The sequence below is a fragment of the Chinchilla lanigera genome, unplaced genomic scaffold (genome assembly GCF_000276665.1).
Source record: "Chinchilla lanigera isolate Chin_1 unplaced genomic scaffold, ChiLan1.0 scaffold00036, whole genome shotgun sequence".
Taxonomy (NCBI): domain Eukaryota; kingdom Metazoa; phylum Chordata; class Mammalia; order Rodentia; family Chinchillidae; genus Chinchilla; species Chinchilla lanigera.
This window is the reverse complement of record NW_004955437.1, coordinates 5,238,679-5,253,690: the sequence shown is the minus strand read 5'-3', so window position 1 is coordinate 5,253,690 and position 15,012 is coordinate 5,238,679. Positions and strand designations below refer to the sequence as shown.

The window sequence follows — 15,012 nt, the reverse complement described above, 5'->3', positions numbered from 1 at the left end:
CTCACTGTCATGAAATGGGAGCTTTGAGGCTGGTTATACTGGGGAGATGTTTTTTCTCTTGATAAAGAACATTTGAAGATCAAAAGTAATTACTCTTCCTTTTCTGAGCCAATCTTTTTAGATTTGTATGAGTTACACTGAGACAATTGAAGTGTAAAGAGTAAGGGAAATTGTACTGCTTTTACAGTATTGTAGCTAGTCTCCTAAGCATCTGGTTGTCATTTTATTTTTCTGTCCATTGCTTTTCAGTATGTTTTTGGATCTGTTACTTAGAGTCGATATGTCTTGTCTTAAAACACATTTGCTTCTGTTTAGTTGGTATTTCTTCTGCCTGTGTTCATTGCCCCAAAATGTAAAATGAAAAATAAATTCATAACTGTGGTGTCTTTTTATAAGAATTCTAACATTAGTTCATGTTTCTCCTTGCAGTCTCAGCTCTGAAAGGCAAAATGAAATTAAAATCTGTAAGTTTGGTCCCTTATATAGATACTTCAGTGAAGTTCATTTATAATCTTATTACTAATTTGATATACTTATGTTTAGTAATTTCCTTTCTGTTTCACTTAAATGTAGATACAGATAAAATATAGACTAGTTCAAATATTTTTCTTTATGAAATTCCCCACACAAAAAGTGAGATTATGGTATTTTTTATTTGGTTATCAATATGGCTTCCTAAAAAGTACTGATTTAGTAAAAATAGAGCAATGGCTTTTTTGTTCTGAATGAAGAAATCAGGAGAAAGGGAAAAATTCAGATTGATTAATAAGGTGATGACAAAAGGAATTTGAACACAGAAATTCATACCATAAGCCTGTATGTTATCATTAAAGATGGCATGGATTGAGAGCTGAGCTTGTGAGGGTTCAAAGCAGAAATGGAAATGTAAACAGTTTTACCATGGATAGGCGTCTTCTGAACTCTAACATAGATGGTGAGAATAGTAAACGGTGTCCTTGGTAATAGCCCTGCCCTTCAACAATTGTGTGCTGCACATGAGTCTTAAAGCAGCCGTCTTTAGAATCAGAGGGCCTCATCTGTGAAAAGGCAGTACTAATGGCAAGGACAGAACTACATCTCGTTTTCCTTTTCCCTCTTGGTCGGAATTATCAGTAAGCATCCCTCTCAGACTAATTGCAAGATTTAAACCCAGTAAATTGCCTAAAGTAGAAGTTGTAAAGGGTTTCAATTTGTAAGGTCCCTTATTAGACCACATAGAATAAGAGAAGTAATGAGAGTTGAACCTACATGAATGTTATCAATTTATTTAGGAATTTTTACACACCATCAGGTGTTTGAGAGAATTTTAGATTGTTAACTTCCACTCTTTTTTCCATCCCATTTGTATTTATCTGTACTTGCAAGTGAAATAAAGAGCATATTCCAAATGAAAAATATTTTTAAAATGTACCATTTTAGCCAAATTTCACTTTTCTTAAATGAAATTTAGATAAACCAGGTTGGATTATTTAACTAGGTATGAGATACCTGGTTCCTAAGAAGGACTCTCCAAGAACTGGTTTTCTCTATTAGATGGGGCACTATAAATATTTTAATACATTGATTTAGTAGCTTGTGTCCATATAGAATCAAGAGTAAGCCTGAGGTGGCAATCAGTAAATGATAAATAAAAGAAAATCAGCATAGCATGGCCTTGTTACTTTAAAACACAAAGTTTTAAATTAGGATCAGATTACCTGGTATTTCATAAAAAACAGGATCTTCATTGTCTGGAAATCCCAGTTATTTCAGATGAGACTTTATTGTCAGTAAGCTAGCATGTGCTTAACCTGGGCTTACTGCATTCATACACTGATTTTTGTAAGGCAACAAAGGATTGAATAAAACCTGATAGAAAGTTTAGATTATTTACGCAGTCCACACTACTCCAGTAATCAGCAGTTGGGAACTGAAGAGTTCAGGCTCAAATACTGACCCATCAGTATTTGACATGAGTCTTACAGCAGCCCTTTTTAGAATAAGAGGGCCTCATCATTAGTAATGACCATATGTTTGATCAATGTGATTTATTTTGGACTTTTTTGGTTTGTGATACTTTTCAGAATATAATATCTGTGTTCATTTTTAAGGGGAAATGCCTAATGCTTATATAATACTGCATATGATTTAGTAAGAGTATTTTGTGCCCACGTTATTAACTCAAGACTATATTGTATTTCCCACATACTGGTTGCATTTTCAGTGGGATAATAATTCTCTGTCTTCATCATCAGGCTTGGCCATGTGACTTTTTTTAGCCAATAAAGTGCAAATACAAAGTTCACATGCCTCTTAGGACCAGAAACCTGAAGAGGTATAATGTGGTTCCATCTCTCTCCTTTCCCTCTGCCATGAATACCAGTAGTGTTTTACTTAGGACTCACCTTCATTGAGGCTCCCTGAAATGAACATATATGGAGCAGAGCTGCTGTCTGTCTTTTTGTGAAATATCAGTGTATCCTAATGTGAGCAAAAGCAACCATTACTGTTGTAAAACCTCTAGATTTTAGGATTATACTTGTGTGTGTGTGTGTTTAAATACCTGACTAAGAACCCTAGGTTAAGAATATCTGTTCTAGATCTAGGTGAGTTTTTTGACATTTATTTGTCATTAAAATATATTAAATACTGTTTTATGAGGGACACTTACATTATGTCCTTTGCTCACTATCCTAGGCAATATATTTAACAAGTTTACAGATAAATACAAATACGAAATATAAATATGTTAAGTAACTTTCTTGTGATTGTACAACTTCTGAGTAGCTTAGGCAGGATTCAAACATAGGTCTGCCTGGTTCTTTTTACATACTACCTTTATATTTTCTGTTTGTTCTTTACATCCATTTCACTTGTATTTGATGAATCATTTCTTTACAGGTGTGTATAATAATGCATTGTTCAAAATTTATATTATTTCTGGTTTTTTGGGGATAGGGGAGAGTACAAGCGGATTAAACACAGGGCCTTCGCAATGAACTACATCCCTATCCCCTTTTTCTTTTTTATTTTGATACAGGATTTCACTAAATTTCCCAGGCTGGGCTGAAACTTAGGAGCCTCATGCTTTAGCTTCCCAGAGCACTGGGTTACAGGTGTGTACCACCATGCCCAGCTCTTTTGTCTCTGATGACACATTCCTGCCTGCTTCAACCACTGGTGGTACATGCATAACTGTTCCATTGGGCAACATGGGACAGTCATACATGCACCACCAGCGATTCAAGCTTGTGGGATAGTAATGTGTTCAAATCAGAGTCACTGGCTGACGTGAGTGTGCTAAATAAATCAGGGGCTTTACATTTTATTGGCTTAGGGGCACAAATGTGTTGTATTTGATGGGGTTTTTTTTCTTTGACATTTGAAATTGCATTCTTGCATTTTCCAGTTATTCATAGTGGTGACCAGTCATTAATATCTCTGGCCAGCTGTTTACACACATTTATGATACCTACCTGGCCCTTAAAAACTTTTGAGTTTGTAATCCTCAATATTGCTTTGTTAGTGTATATAATCACTGAAGCCAAGGGCTTAGGTGTAATTCCAGTGTGGTCATTTATTGTCACCAGAGAGATTATTTTCACAGGCACAGTCTCAAGGTAGCAGTTTCTAAAATTGTGTACAAGGAGGCTTAAGGGGAGTAATGATCATAATTAATTTGAGACTTAGTAGATGCAAGGCATTAAAACTTTTAATATACATTAACTACATTGTAATTTTATGAAGTAGATATGATTGTTACTCATATTTTAGAGGAGAAAACTGAAGCAAGAGAAGTTAAATTACGCAGAGTCACATAATTATTAAGTCAAGATTTGAACTCAGGCAATCTGGTTCTTTGAAGTACTGTATTGTATGACAGGCTGTATGTAGATTGATTCTGTACAAGTTTTTCTCATCAATGTGGAAACATCTTACATCTGTAGCTGATAGCTCTTAGGTGAAGAACTACAAGTTTGTCTTATAATACATTATAGCTTTCCCCTATCATAGTGTTGTTCAGAAAGAATATTCTTTCTGCTATTTGACAGATACCTTTTGGGGTTGTGAATTAGATAAACAGTGTGTAGTTTTCTGTTACTTGGGTTCACTGGATAAAAATTAACCCCGTTCTTGTGAAAATCATGATCTTCTCCAAACATCTGCTGATATGTTTTAATAGGTATAATAAGAAAATGTTAGTAAACCCTTCACCTCATCCTTTCAAAGTTTTTTCTCAACAGTTTGTCAGTATGTGTTCTGTTTCTCTCTGGGAAAGAGTGTGACTTTTTTTTTTTTTTTTTTTTTTTTTTTTTGGTTTTTCTCCGGTACCGGGAACCGAACTCACGACCTTGCGCTTGCCAGGCAGGCGCTTTTGCCGCTGAGCTAAATCCCCAGCCCCGAGTGTGACATTCTTAAAATATACCTTGTTCATGTTGGATAGTGCTTGGTTACTTTGCACTGAACATTTCCTAAGTTCTCTCTTAAAGGAAAGCGTATCTAAGAGGAGACCACTACCACTCCATGAAAAATTTCCTGAAACAAATGCAGTGGTCAGCTTAGCATCAGGACTTAAATGAACGCGAACTAAAAACTGGTGACCCTGGTGTGAGAGGGTAAGACTGAGAACTGATTGGAAAGGACACAGTGTGTGTGGTGGTCGGCAGTGCCTCATTAAGAGCTACCTTCTTGGACTGAAGCAGGCAGAATGAGGACCAAGTTTTAAGAGTATCAGTGGGCAGGAGTAGGAACACTGCTATCTGCTACCACCACTGCCCTCCACTCCCCCTGTGTGGCTGATCTTTTTTTCCTGTCACTTCTGCATGTAAAATGAAAGGCTGACACCACAAGGACTAGAAAGAATTACAAAAACTATGATATAAGAAGAGGGAGTGACTGTTTTTTGTAATTTATTCCCCAAATGGTTTTCCAGTTCTCTATTCTTTTTTTTTTTGTTTTTCTCCGGTACCGGGAACCTAACTCACGGCCTTGCACTTGCCAGGCAGGCGCTTTGCCGCTGAGCTAAATCCCCAGCCCCCCAGTTCTCTATTCTCATGTCATGGAACTATTTAAAGCCTTAGATTTAGGCTGAAAAATCTTCCTGCCTCCAGCCTCTCCAACAGTTACATTTCTGCTAACCCTACACCATTTGAATAATTTGTGAATGACAGTAAAGACTCCCCGCTTAGGAGAGGGCTTTAAATGGTGCCAAGAATCAGTTGTAAACAACGAACATTTTTAGGGGGATCCAACACAGGCCTTACTCATGTTAGGTAAGCACTTGCTGATCTACATCCCTATCCCTAAACAAAAGTTTTTGTTTTGTTTTTCAGATTCTAACTTGCCTATTTTATCCTCTTTGCCTAATTTTTCCACAATACACCTGTCCCTATTGGTGATTTGATGATTGAGAAGTGTATATATATGTGCACATGCGTTATCAAAAGCACATTGGGTTGCAATTTCATTAATGTCACAATAGTCATAAAATTTTGCTCTCAGATTTTTAAAAAATTGACACAGTTTGTGGTTAGACTGCAAGAGGTACATGTTGTTCTAATTGTTAAGATATTTGCTGTAGTGTTAACCATGTTAATTTATGCCCTGTAAATGAATATGAGACACTAATACTGCGGAAAATTGTATAGTCTGCACAATGAATGCCATATAAGAAGCTTTACTTCACATAACTTTTTTGCTAGTCTTACACTTAGAGCCCCTCTCCTATAAGTGTGGATATGCCAGTCTATATAATTTCAGTGGTAAACCACATTTAAAAAATTTAAACAGTGGTAAGTTTTGTCAAATTTATGTATTCTCTTATTGACTGTTTTTGCAAGAATCATTTGAGGGACATGCTTTTAGCAGTTACTATATTATTATTTCTGTTCCCAAATAGAAGTGAGCAGCTTTGTGTTCTGAGTGTAAGCACACTTGAAGTCACTTGAGAGACCTTTTGAGTCCTGTCAGGACTGTTTACCCAACATGAGTAGCAAGGATGAAATCTTTTTATATATATTCAGGGATGGTTTGTAAAATCTGAATATCTGCTTATTGATAGATGTTAATGTTTAAGCACTCTTGCTTCCTATAATTAATTTTATAGCAATTTAAAGTCCATTAATGTCTAAAAAAACTAACATTCTTAAACTATCAGTATCCAATAAGTTAAATTCAGTAAACCTATATTGTGTATTATGTGGCAGGCATTTTGTTAGGGAATGGGATATATAGTGAATACACATTAATTCACCCAACAAATATTTATTAAGTTCCTTCGACGGGTGATCTTCCTGAAGACTATGTTGTGTTTAGAGACAGTAGAGGTTACCAAAATGAATATCAAGGTAAATTCTCCAGCATGCCATGATCAAAGTAATCCAGGTTATGACAGAACATGAGTATTTGAGAAACCAGAAGCACCACAGACTTGCCAAGCACGGACAGAAGAGGAGGAGCAATGAGGTAGCCAGAAGCCAGTAAGTAACAGGCGCAATTTCTACCTTCTTAACCTTGTTTATGATTTTGGATCTGATTGTAAAAGCAATGAGAGGCCATTCAAAGTTTAGTCAGGGAGGTACTGTAACATTATCAGACTTTTTTTTTTTTTTTTAAATTTGCAGTAACTTACACTGCTTTGTGGAGAGTGGATTAGAGTAGCTGGAGAGGATATGATGCCTTAAACTACAGTGGTAATGGAGACGTGGATGAGATCAGAAGATGTTTTAGGAGTTGTAAGTGGCTTGGTTTTAGTGGTTTTAAGATGTGGTATTAAGGGAAGGGAGACTATGGACTCTTAAGATGATTTTGACTTCAGCCTCTAGGTGAATGTTGTTGCCAGTCACATGAGATGAGAAGAGAGAAGATAAGGTCTATTTTAATTTTTGAGGTGTTCCTCAAAGTACACAGATTCATGGGCACCAACAGGAAACATAGGCTGTGTATGTAAGTATGTATATATGTATGTATGTGAGGGTTTTGTATGTAGGGTATGTATTTTTAATTTGTCTGAAAGCATTGAAGAGTTTTCATGAGATGCTGTCATTCAATCTATGTATGTGCTCTAAGGTCAGTAAAAAAGTTGGGTTTTAAAAGAGAAGTAGTCATTGTGAAGGGTAGGTGAGAATTTGGTAGGGAAAGGCCCCCTCCCTTTAAAAAGCTAGAAGAGATTACTTATGAAAGGAAGTTTAGATTAATCCACAATTTTCCCCGTAAGCTAGGATCCAAGGTAAATATAAGTTTAAATAGTCACGAGGTTCATTTGCTTCTTTTTTTGGGGGGTTTTTCTCCGGTACCGGGAACCGAACTCACGACCTTGCGCTTGCGAGGCAGGTGCTTTTGCCGCTGAGCTAAATCCCCAGCCCCTTTCATTTGCTTCTTGCTAACTCTTATTTAAACTAATTTATTTATTTGTTCTTGCTGAAACTGTTAGCCCAGATTAACAGCCAACTACTAGAATTTTATTAAGATTTTAATCAGAAGGCTAAAATTAATTTCTGAATTGGCTGGCTGTTGCTAATGGCTTTATAGCTCTTTCTGATACCTAAGTTTGGGGATGGGGAGAGGGGTTGGGAGCTGTGCAACTTTAGAAATCTAGAAAAGTACCTGCTAGTAGAGGCTGTAATCCATTACAAAGAAAGGAGTAATAGACAGAGAACCTTGTTATGTAAAAGGAGAGTTTTATACAGTGCCTTGCTTGAATCAAACTCTTGAGATAAAGGAAATGAATTTTTATTTGTAAGTGGGTTAAGAAACAAAACCCCTGACAGCCTTTTTCTTTTACTTTAATTGACTGTTTGAAATATGAAGTATTTTATAGCATGGAATATCAAATTAAAACCTCCAGTGGAAACATGGAGTTATGTCTGTGGTATAAAATCGGGGGTTTGAATACTGGGAATGGAAATGTGGGAACTGGCCAAGTACTGTCTACTGGCTGAACGCTAGGAAGTGGTTGCTCCAGGGGTGCCTGCTGCAGTGGGAGGAGCGTAGAGTCAAGTTAGCCTGTGTCTCAAGCCCCTGCTTTGCAGCTTGTTCAGGTTGCCCAAGTTGCCTCTGCTGAACCTCAGGGGCTGACACCTGCTGACCTGTTGGTTCTGAGGTTTAAATAAGAAAATGAATTTAAAGCCCCCAGCAGTATGCCTGCCTCTCAGTAGCTCCTCATTTGTCTTCCATTTGATTTTTTTTGTACCCAGCTTTAGATTCCACAATAATGACGTAGAAACCTTGTTGTGAGCCAAATCATCCTGTGAGTTGAAACAAATGAAGTTGAATTTCTCCTTTCTTTTGATTATGAAAATAGAAATTCACAGATTTTGAAAAAACTTGATGCTTTAGAAATATTAACCCACATGAAATGACTGTAGGAGTTCACCTAAAGGCACATAAAATAGTTTGTGAAAGATTTAAAATAACAGTTGATGCTTTGAGATGCAATTCTGTGATAGATTTTTTTAATGAGGAAACACTTGGCTACTTCTGTATTCATGAAGTTAGTATTTATTGGGTACCATCTCTGTCTTGGGTCCTGTATTATGTGGGAGACTAAGTAGTGGGCAGGGACTCTTACACAGTACACCATAGTTGGTGTTGGGCTATGGGAAATCACAGGATGTTGTGCCAAGAGAGTTTGACATTATGTATCAGTGTTTTAAAAATATGTATTCTCGCTTAACAGTTGATCAGCTTCTAGGAATATAACGTAGGGAAGCTTGATAAAGTATTGCTTATATTAGTGAAAAATTAGTAATTGAAAATGTGTAACAATAGTGAATTGGTCTGATACATCAGTGAATGGACATATTGCATATTTATCATAAAATTTTCCTTAGAAGAATAGGTTACAAGAAAGGGTTAAAGACAATTTATTTTGAAAAAAAACTTAATGTAGGGAAACTCCTGAAATCCTTTCCAAATTACTTTTGTGTATTCTCTGTTTTGAAGAAATCATTCTGAAAGATATATTATTGTCAATCTGTAAGAGGGTGGGGATGTGAGCTAATAAGCATCTTGCCAAATCCAGTACTACATCAGAGAGATAAACAAATGGGCACAACAAAGGCAGGCTTTGAGTAATGACTAGAGAAGATACAGTTTCAGAGAGGCTGTCAGGGGACAGTCTTAGCAGGAAAGGCAGGATTCTTTCATGGTGCTCTCAGCCTTTTGAAAGATACCTTTTATAGTAAGAAGATAAATCTGTGAAAATCATTCTGAGAACAGTGGTGGAGACAAAGTGCAGCGAGAATGTGGGCAACCAAGTCCAGGATCTTCACTGGTCATTTTACATTAGGTCACTTTCTGTCTGTGTGGAAACCTTTCCTTTCTGATTACTAACGGTTGTATGAGTGACATTGTTGACAAATGATTTTTCCCCCTAGTTGATAGTAATCTTACTAAAAGTTTTTGCTCAGGTTTTACAGACAGTAGTTTAGGAAAATCTTTATTCATATAAACCTCTATCAAACTCACAACTTTATTCAAAGACAGGTTTACACCTTTAGGTATATCATTAGCAGCACAAATTTATAAAGACAGTTATTTCCATTTTTTTTTCATGTATAGAAATGAATTTGCTTGGAGATTTCTAGTTTTCTCATATATATGAGAATTGTATAATAACAGGCGAGTAGACTGTCACTGTATCTGGATCAGGTGAATGGGCTCTTTTTGGACCTTTCATCTTTCTGTTTTCCAGTGTAGCATGTAGAGAGGCAATCTCTCTGCCTCATGTTTTGTTTACTTCTTCACATGTAATACAAATCTGCACCCCTTTTGTCTCTGGAACAGGCTTCTAGGATTCTCCCCTCCATCCTTCCACCTTCTCTTCTTTTTAAGTGTAAGCAGAAGTTGGATGTAGAATGAAAGAAAAGTGCAAGAGAATATGGCTGTGATGCAAATAAGAATCAGGTACAAAAGGAAGAGATAACTTTTACTTAGTGACCCTTTATTTAAACTAGGGCTATACCTTTCATTTTTAATTACTGGTATTTTGTTGACCACCCTTGTGCCAAAAACTTTATATTAGCTCACTTAATTCCCATTATCTTGAGAGTTTTGAATAACTACCTTCCTTTCCTTTACAATCTGGACTTTAAAAGATTGAACAGTTCCTTTTAGCCACATACCAACTAAATAGCACAGTCAGGACTGGAATCCACATCTAATGCTACTGTGTATTGCACAAACTGCTAACTGTGGCTTGGGAGTTTAAAACCTTTAGGACTATCTTGGTTACTTTTCTCTTATTGCTGAGACAAAATACCCAACACCCAAAATGAAGGAAGGAAAGGTTTATTTAGTTCACAGTTTGTGGAGGTTTCAGTCCATACTTGGCTGGCTCCAAGGCAGAGTGGCACATGGCAGAGGGCAACCATTCATGGCGGTGGAAGACTGCAAAAGCAACAAGAGCAAAAGGGAAGAGGCAACAAGGCTCTTTCCCTTATGTTGTATGCAAACTGTCCAGCCCAGGGCAGGTGTAGCACTCACACTCATAACCCCAGCATTGGATTATGGATCAATCAAAAACTCTGGAAGCCCGCCCCATGACTGCATGAGGATTTGGGGGAACCTCCAGACACAAACCATAACAAGGACTAACTAAATTTCTGGTGAATTGTATTAACTTTCTTGGTCCTTGTTTTCTTTGTAAGGTGAGAAGATTGAGCTAAATATTTAGTTTTTTCTGGTTCTAAAATTCTGTGATTCCTTGTTCTTTTTTAATTTAAGCAGAGAATGTGTAGAGAATGTCTACTAATATTCTTTGTGAGCAGCCACTTTGATTTGTAATGAATATGGTTAGTCTGTGGACTTTATGACATTGTTGCTCTGGGGTGGTGTTTAAAAAAAGGCATATTGGGGGAGCACAGGTTAAAAGAAGGTGAGTCCTGTCAACTGCTGATTCACAAAACTTGAAAAGTACCTGAGCATCCAAGGAACACGGCAAGCATGGGCTAGAGATTGTATGGGTGGGACCTGGTAATGTCTTTAGACACCAGCATTATTTATCTCAAAAAGTTATTGTGTCTGAGTGAGTCAAATCTATCATCCCCCTCCTTGTAAGTTTGCATACAAAGTAGTGTGTGTGTGTGTGTGTGTGTGTGTGTGTGTGTGTGTGTGTGTGTCTGAGTCAAATCTATCATCCCCCTCCTTGTAAGTTTGCATACAAAGTTGTATGTGTGTGTGTGTATTGGGAACTGGGCTGGAAGGTGCAATGATGACTCCACTATAGTTCTTTTAAGGCCTTGTAACATTTCCAGTTAAATGGTAGAGAAATGGTTATGGGAGAAACAATGATCATTGATACATATGACACAAAATTAGCGTAATTGCAGTATTTTTTATTCAATTTATACAGTACCTTTTTCTTGAAGGTGCTGCACAAATAACATTGAGATAATAGGCCATTTTAAAATGTCAAAACGTTGAAGAATAAGTAGCTAGGAGAAATAAATACACAGAAAAGTAGCAGCAGAAACTTAGTCTCTGTTGCTTGGCGCAACAGGTTGGTGACTAGCCGAATTCATTGCGCTCCGCAGTGCTGCTGGAAATGAGTGCCGGCTTGACATGAAGAGCTCCTCTTTGGTCTGGTCTAGTACTTACCATTCTCCATTCTGTGGTTATGATTGAAGACTGTGAGTTTTGTTGTCAAATGACCTCTCCTTACTGTTAACTTGGAGCAGATTACCTAAACTTCCTAAACTTCCTAAACATCAGATTCTTTATTGACAAAATAGTATTATTTATACCTGCCCTGTGAAGAATTTTTCTGAGGATTAATATAAATGAATTATGTACTTAAAACGTTTAGCTCAGTGCTTGGTATACAGTTAATGTATCATAAATGCTGTTTTTACCCTCAGAATATGTCAAAGCATAGTGATGCTGATGAGGTTATAGAGCATGGTAGTAATGGCCTCTCTGGTTCCAAAGACCAGGCTCTGTGGAATTGTAAAGATCATCTTTTATTTCTCCAAATTGATGAAGTATAATCTGTACTTCATAAAGTAGCATTAGATTTTTAAATGAAACATACAAGAATATAGAGAATAATCACATTTGTATAACCACCATCAGTTTAAGACATAAAACAATTACAGAGTAAACCATTTCTCTCTGCTTTTAGTATGCTTCTTGTAAACTCAATATAAGTGAACTTTAATCTCAATTTTCTGCCTTTGCTGGTAAATTTAGATTGTTCACATTTATTATCATTACCAATGTACTTATTTCTACCATCTTACCATGTGTTTTCTGCTTATTTTTCTGTTTCTTATGCTGCTCTTTTCCTTCTGATCTGTCTTCTATTGGTCTGAACAACTTTTTTTTCCTTGTATGGACTATCTTTTAATTTTTGACATGTATGGCTTTCCAGAGTGTAATACTAAATTCAGTATGTTTGCCATTTTTCTGAACAATAAAAAGACTTTGGAAAACTTTAATTTTAATCAGTCTTTACTGATCTTTGTTTTTGACCAGTGTTTCACTTTTGTACCTTTTTAGTCATCCAAATTAGTCTTTGTGATGGCTGTTTTTGAATTTAATTTTATGGCACCTTACATTGTCTTTTAATATCCAGAAAACTGATTTTCTTATTCTTTTGCAGATTTTCAAAAGAAACAACCCGACGATGATTCCACTCCAAGTACAAGTAACAGCCAATCAGATTTGTTTTCCGAAGAGACCACCAGTGACAACAACAATACCTCGATAACCACGCCAACTCTAAGTCCCAGCCAGCAGCCGCTTCCGACAGAACTGAATGTAACTTCACCAAGTAAAGAGGAATGTAAGTGCCTGGATCATGAGAGTTGGCAGGGAGAACATCCCAAGAAGCAAGTTATGAGCTTCTTGGTTATGTTTTACTCTAGGGAAAACAGTTTTTTTTTTAATTTGAGATAAGTATTGTATTCACATACAGGACTCACATTCAGCAAATTAGAAAATAATTTCCAGCCATTTCATAGGGTATAAGGTCTTCTTAGGAGATAAGTTTTTGCATTAACTGCCAAGATACGTGAGGTTGTAAACCATTCTGCAGCAGTGGCTCTCCACTCTGCATGTTAGAAGCCACTGGAGATTTGGGGGAGGGGTAATCTTTAGCACTATTCCCTGATTCTGATTTAATTGGTCTAGAAGGAAGCCAAGAAATCTGTTCTTTTTAACTCTGCAGGAAATTCTCCCGTGCAACAAGGGTTTTGAATCACTGATCTAGGGAACCTTAACCCTGTCTAAAGAGACTTTGATTGAAAACTTGCCCCAGTCACTATCTGGACTTGGACTGTTTCTAAGCATTTAGTTGAGATAATAACACTTAAGTATTGCCTAGAGAACAGGCTAATTGAAGGGCGTAGGAGATTCTTTCTGTTATTCTTCTGTAAGTCTTCAGTGGTAGAACACTATTATTTATGTGTTGTGGAAGTTCACTAGCTACTTAACTTCTATAATGCTATGATTCTTTTGGGGCACAACTATAATATAATATTTATTGAAAATTATAGATGACAGGAATTTTTACCTTTTAAAAGCTTTACTTAAACAAAGGTGAAATTTAGTGACCCAAGTTTCATGAGTATCTAAAAATGTGGTAGGTTAGAATGTTCTGTCTGTAGCTTTGGAAACATTAGCAGAAAACAAATATTTATTTAAATCTTTTATAAACTATGGTATTCAGTTATATTGAGAATATAAAATAAAGGTTGTGGTCCTTTAAAGAATTTACTATTTAGCAAAGCAAGTTAAACAATATTTGTTATATTACATAAGAAGTTACCAACCAGGTGTGAACATTTGATAATGTCTGGAGGCTGAAGAGACTGTTAAACATCCTACATTACATAGTGTGGCCCTCCACAAAAAAGAATGATCCTGCTTGACATGTCAGTAATCCTGAGGCTTAGGAAGTCTGATTCATTGTTGTATGTACCCATGTTAACAGTGCTGCCATGTGTAAACACAGTGACTGAAGAAAGACTTGGTTTGCTGAAGGAAGTAATATTGGAGATGGATAGGAAGTAGTGAAAAGGCATTCTACACAAAGTAGTGTGAGGTATGGAAGCAAGCTGCCTTGAGTTCTTTAATGGCCAGTGACGGCTTTAGGGCCATTTATGGAGGAGAATGGAGGACAAGCCTGGAAGGGTGAATTATGGCCAAGTTGTAGATGCTTGAATGTTCAGTTAAGCTGTTTGGACTTTAAACAGTAACCATGTTTCTGAGCAGAGAAATTGATAGTATTGTAGTTCTTTTGGAGAAGTAATCTGGCAGTGTTGAAAATAGGAAAAACTACACTGGAATAGCACTGCAGAGAAAGACTTACAATATTAGAAAATGTTAAAAACAAAGAAAAATGGTAGTCTCAAGACAGAACATTTTGTTTTGTTTTTAAAAAGCAATTCTAGGTCATGTATTTATTGAGTTGATGAAAGCCGTGGCAGCTTTTCTTAGAAAAATACACATAGCCATGTACACCCCATTTTAAATAGAATTTCTCTGAAGTTTATTACAGCCTTCAGGTCAAGAACTTGTAGTCATAGAGAAAGGCTGAAGCTGATGAACTGGCCTGATGGAACTTAGTTTGGATCCAAGCCACGTGAAACGAATTGAGTCAGCCAAAATGCATGTGAGACTAAGATAACAGTAGTTACCACTGACTAAGCACTTGCCGTGTGAGACATTATTCTGCTCTGCATATTTCCTCTTATTCCTCATGACAACCCAGTGAGGTGTGTATACCAGCATTATCCTCATTCTGTGGATAAGGAAACAGGTACAGGGAGATCAAGTAATTTGTCCATGGTCATAAACTAGCAGTGACCAGAACTAGGATTCACATTCAAATGTTTGGATTAAAAATCCATGCTTTTAATTAGCTAATTCACAATGTAAAATGCACCCATCACAAGAATATTCATTTTAACGAAAATCAGCACTTTGCCAGCATATAGTTTAGGTATATAGAAACCCAAATCATAACCAGAAGTTACTTTAATTCATCTTGAAAGGTACATATGAGAGGGATTGGAAGTAAATCCATATAAT

At 36.6% G+C, this 15,012-nt stretch overlaps 1 protein-coding gene across 1 annotated transcript in view; it reads left to right on the top strand.

Annotated features, from left to right (window-relative positions):
* Positions 1-15,012, top strand: part of Zfand3 (zinc finger, AN1-type domain 3) — a gene marked incomplete at its 5' end in the record, with an annotated part of 197,308 nt that overhangs the window by 102,553 nt on the left and 79,743 nt on the right. Inside the window, 1 exon segment of the mRNA XM_013516959.1 lies at positions 12,581-12,763. Coding sequence (XP_013372413.1) covers positions 12,581-12,763 — 183 coding nt within the window.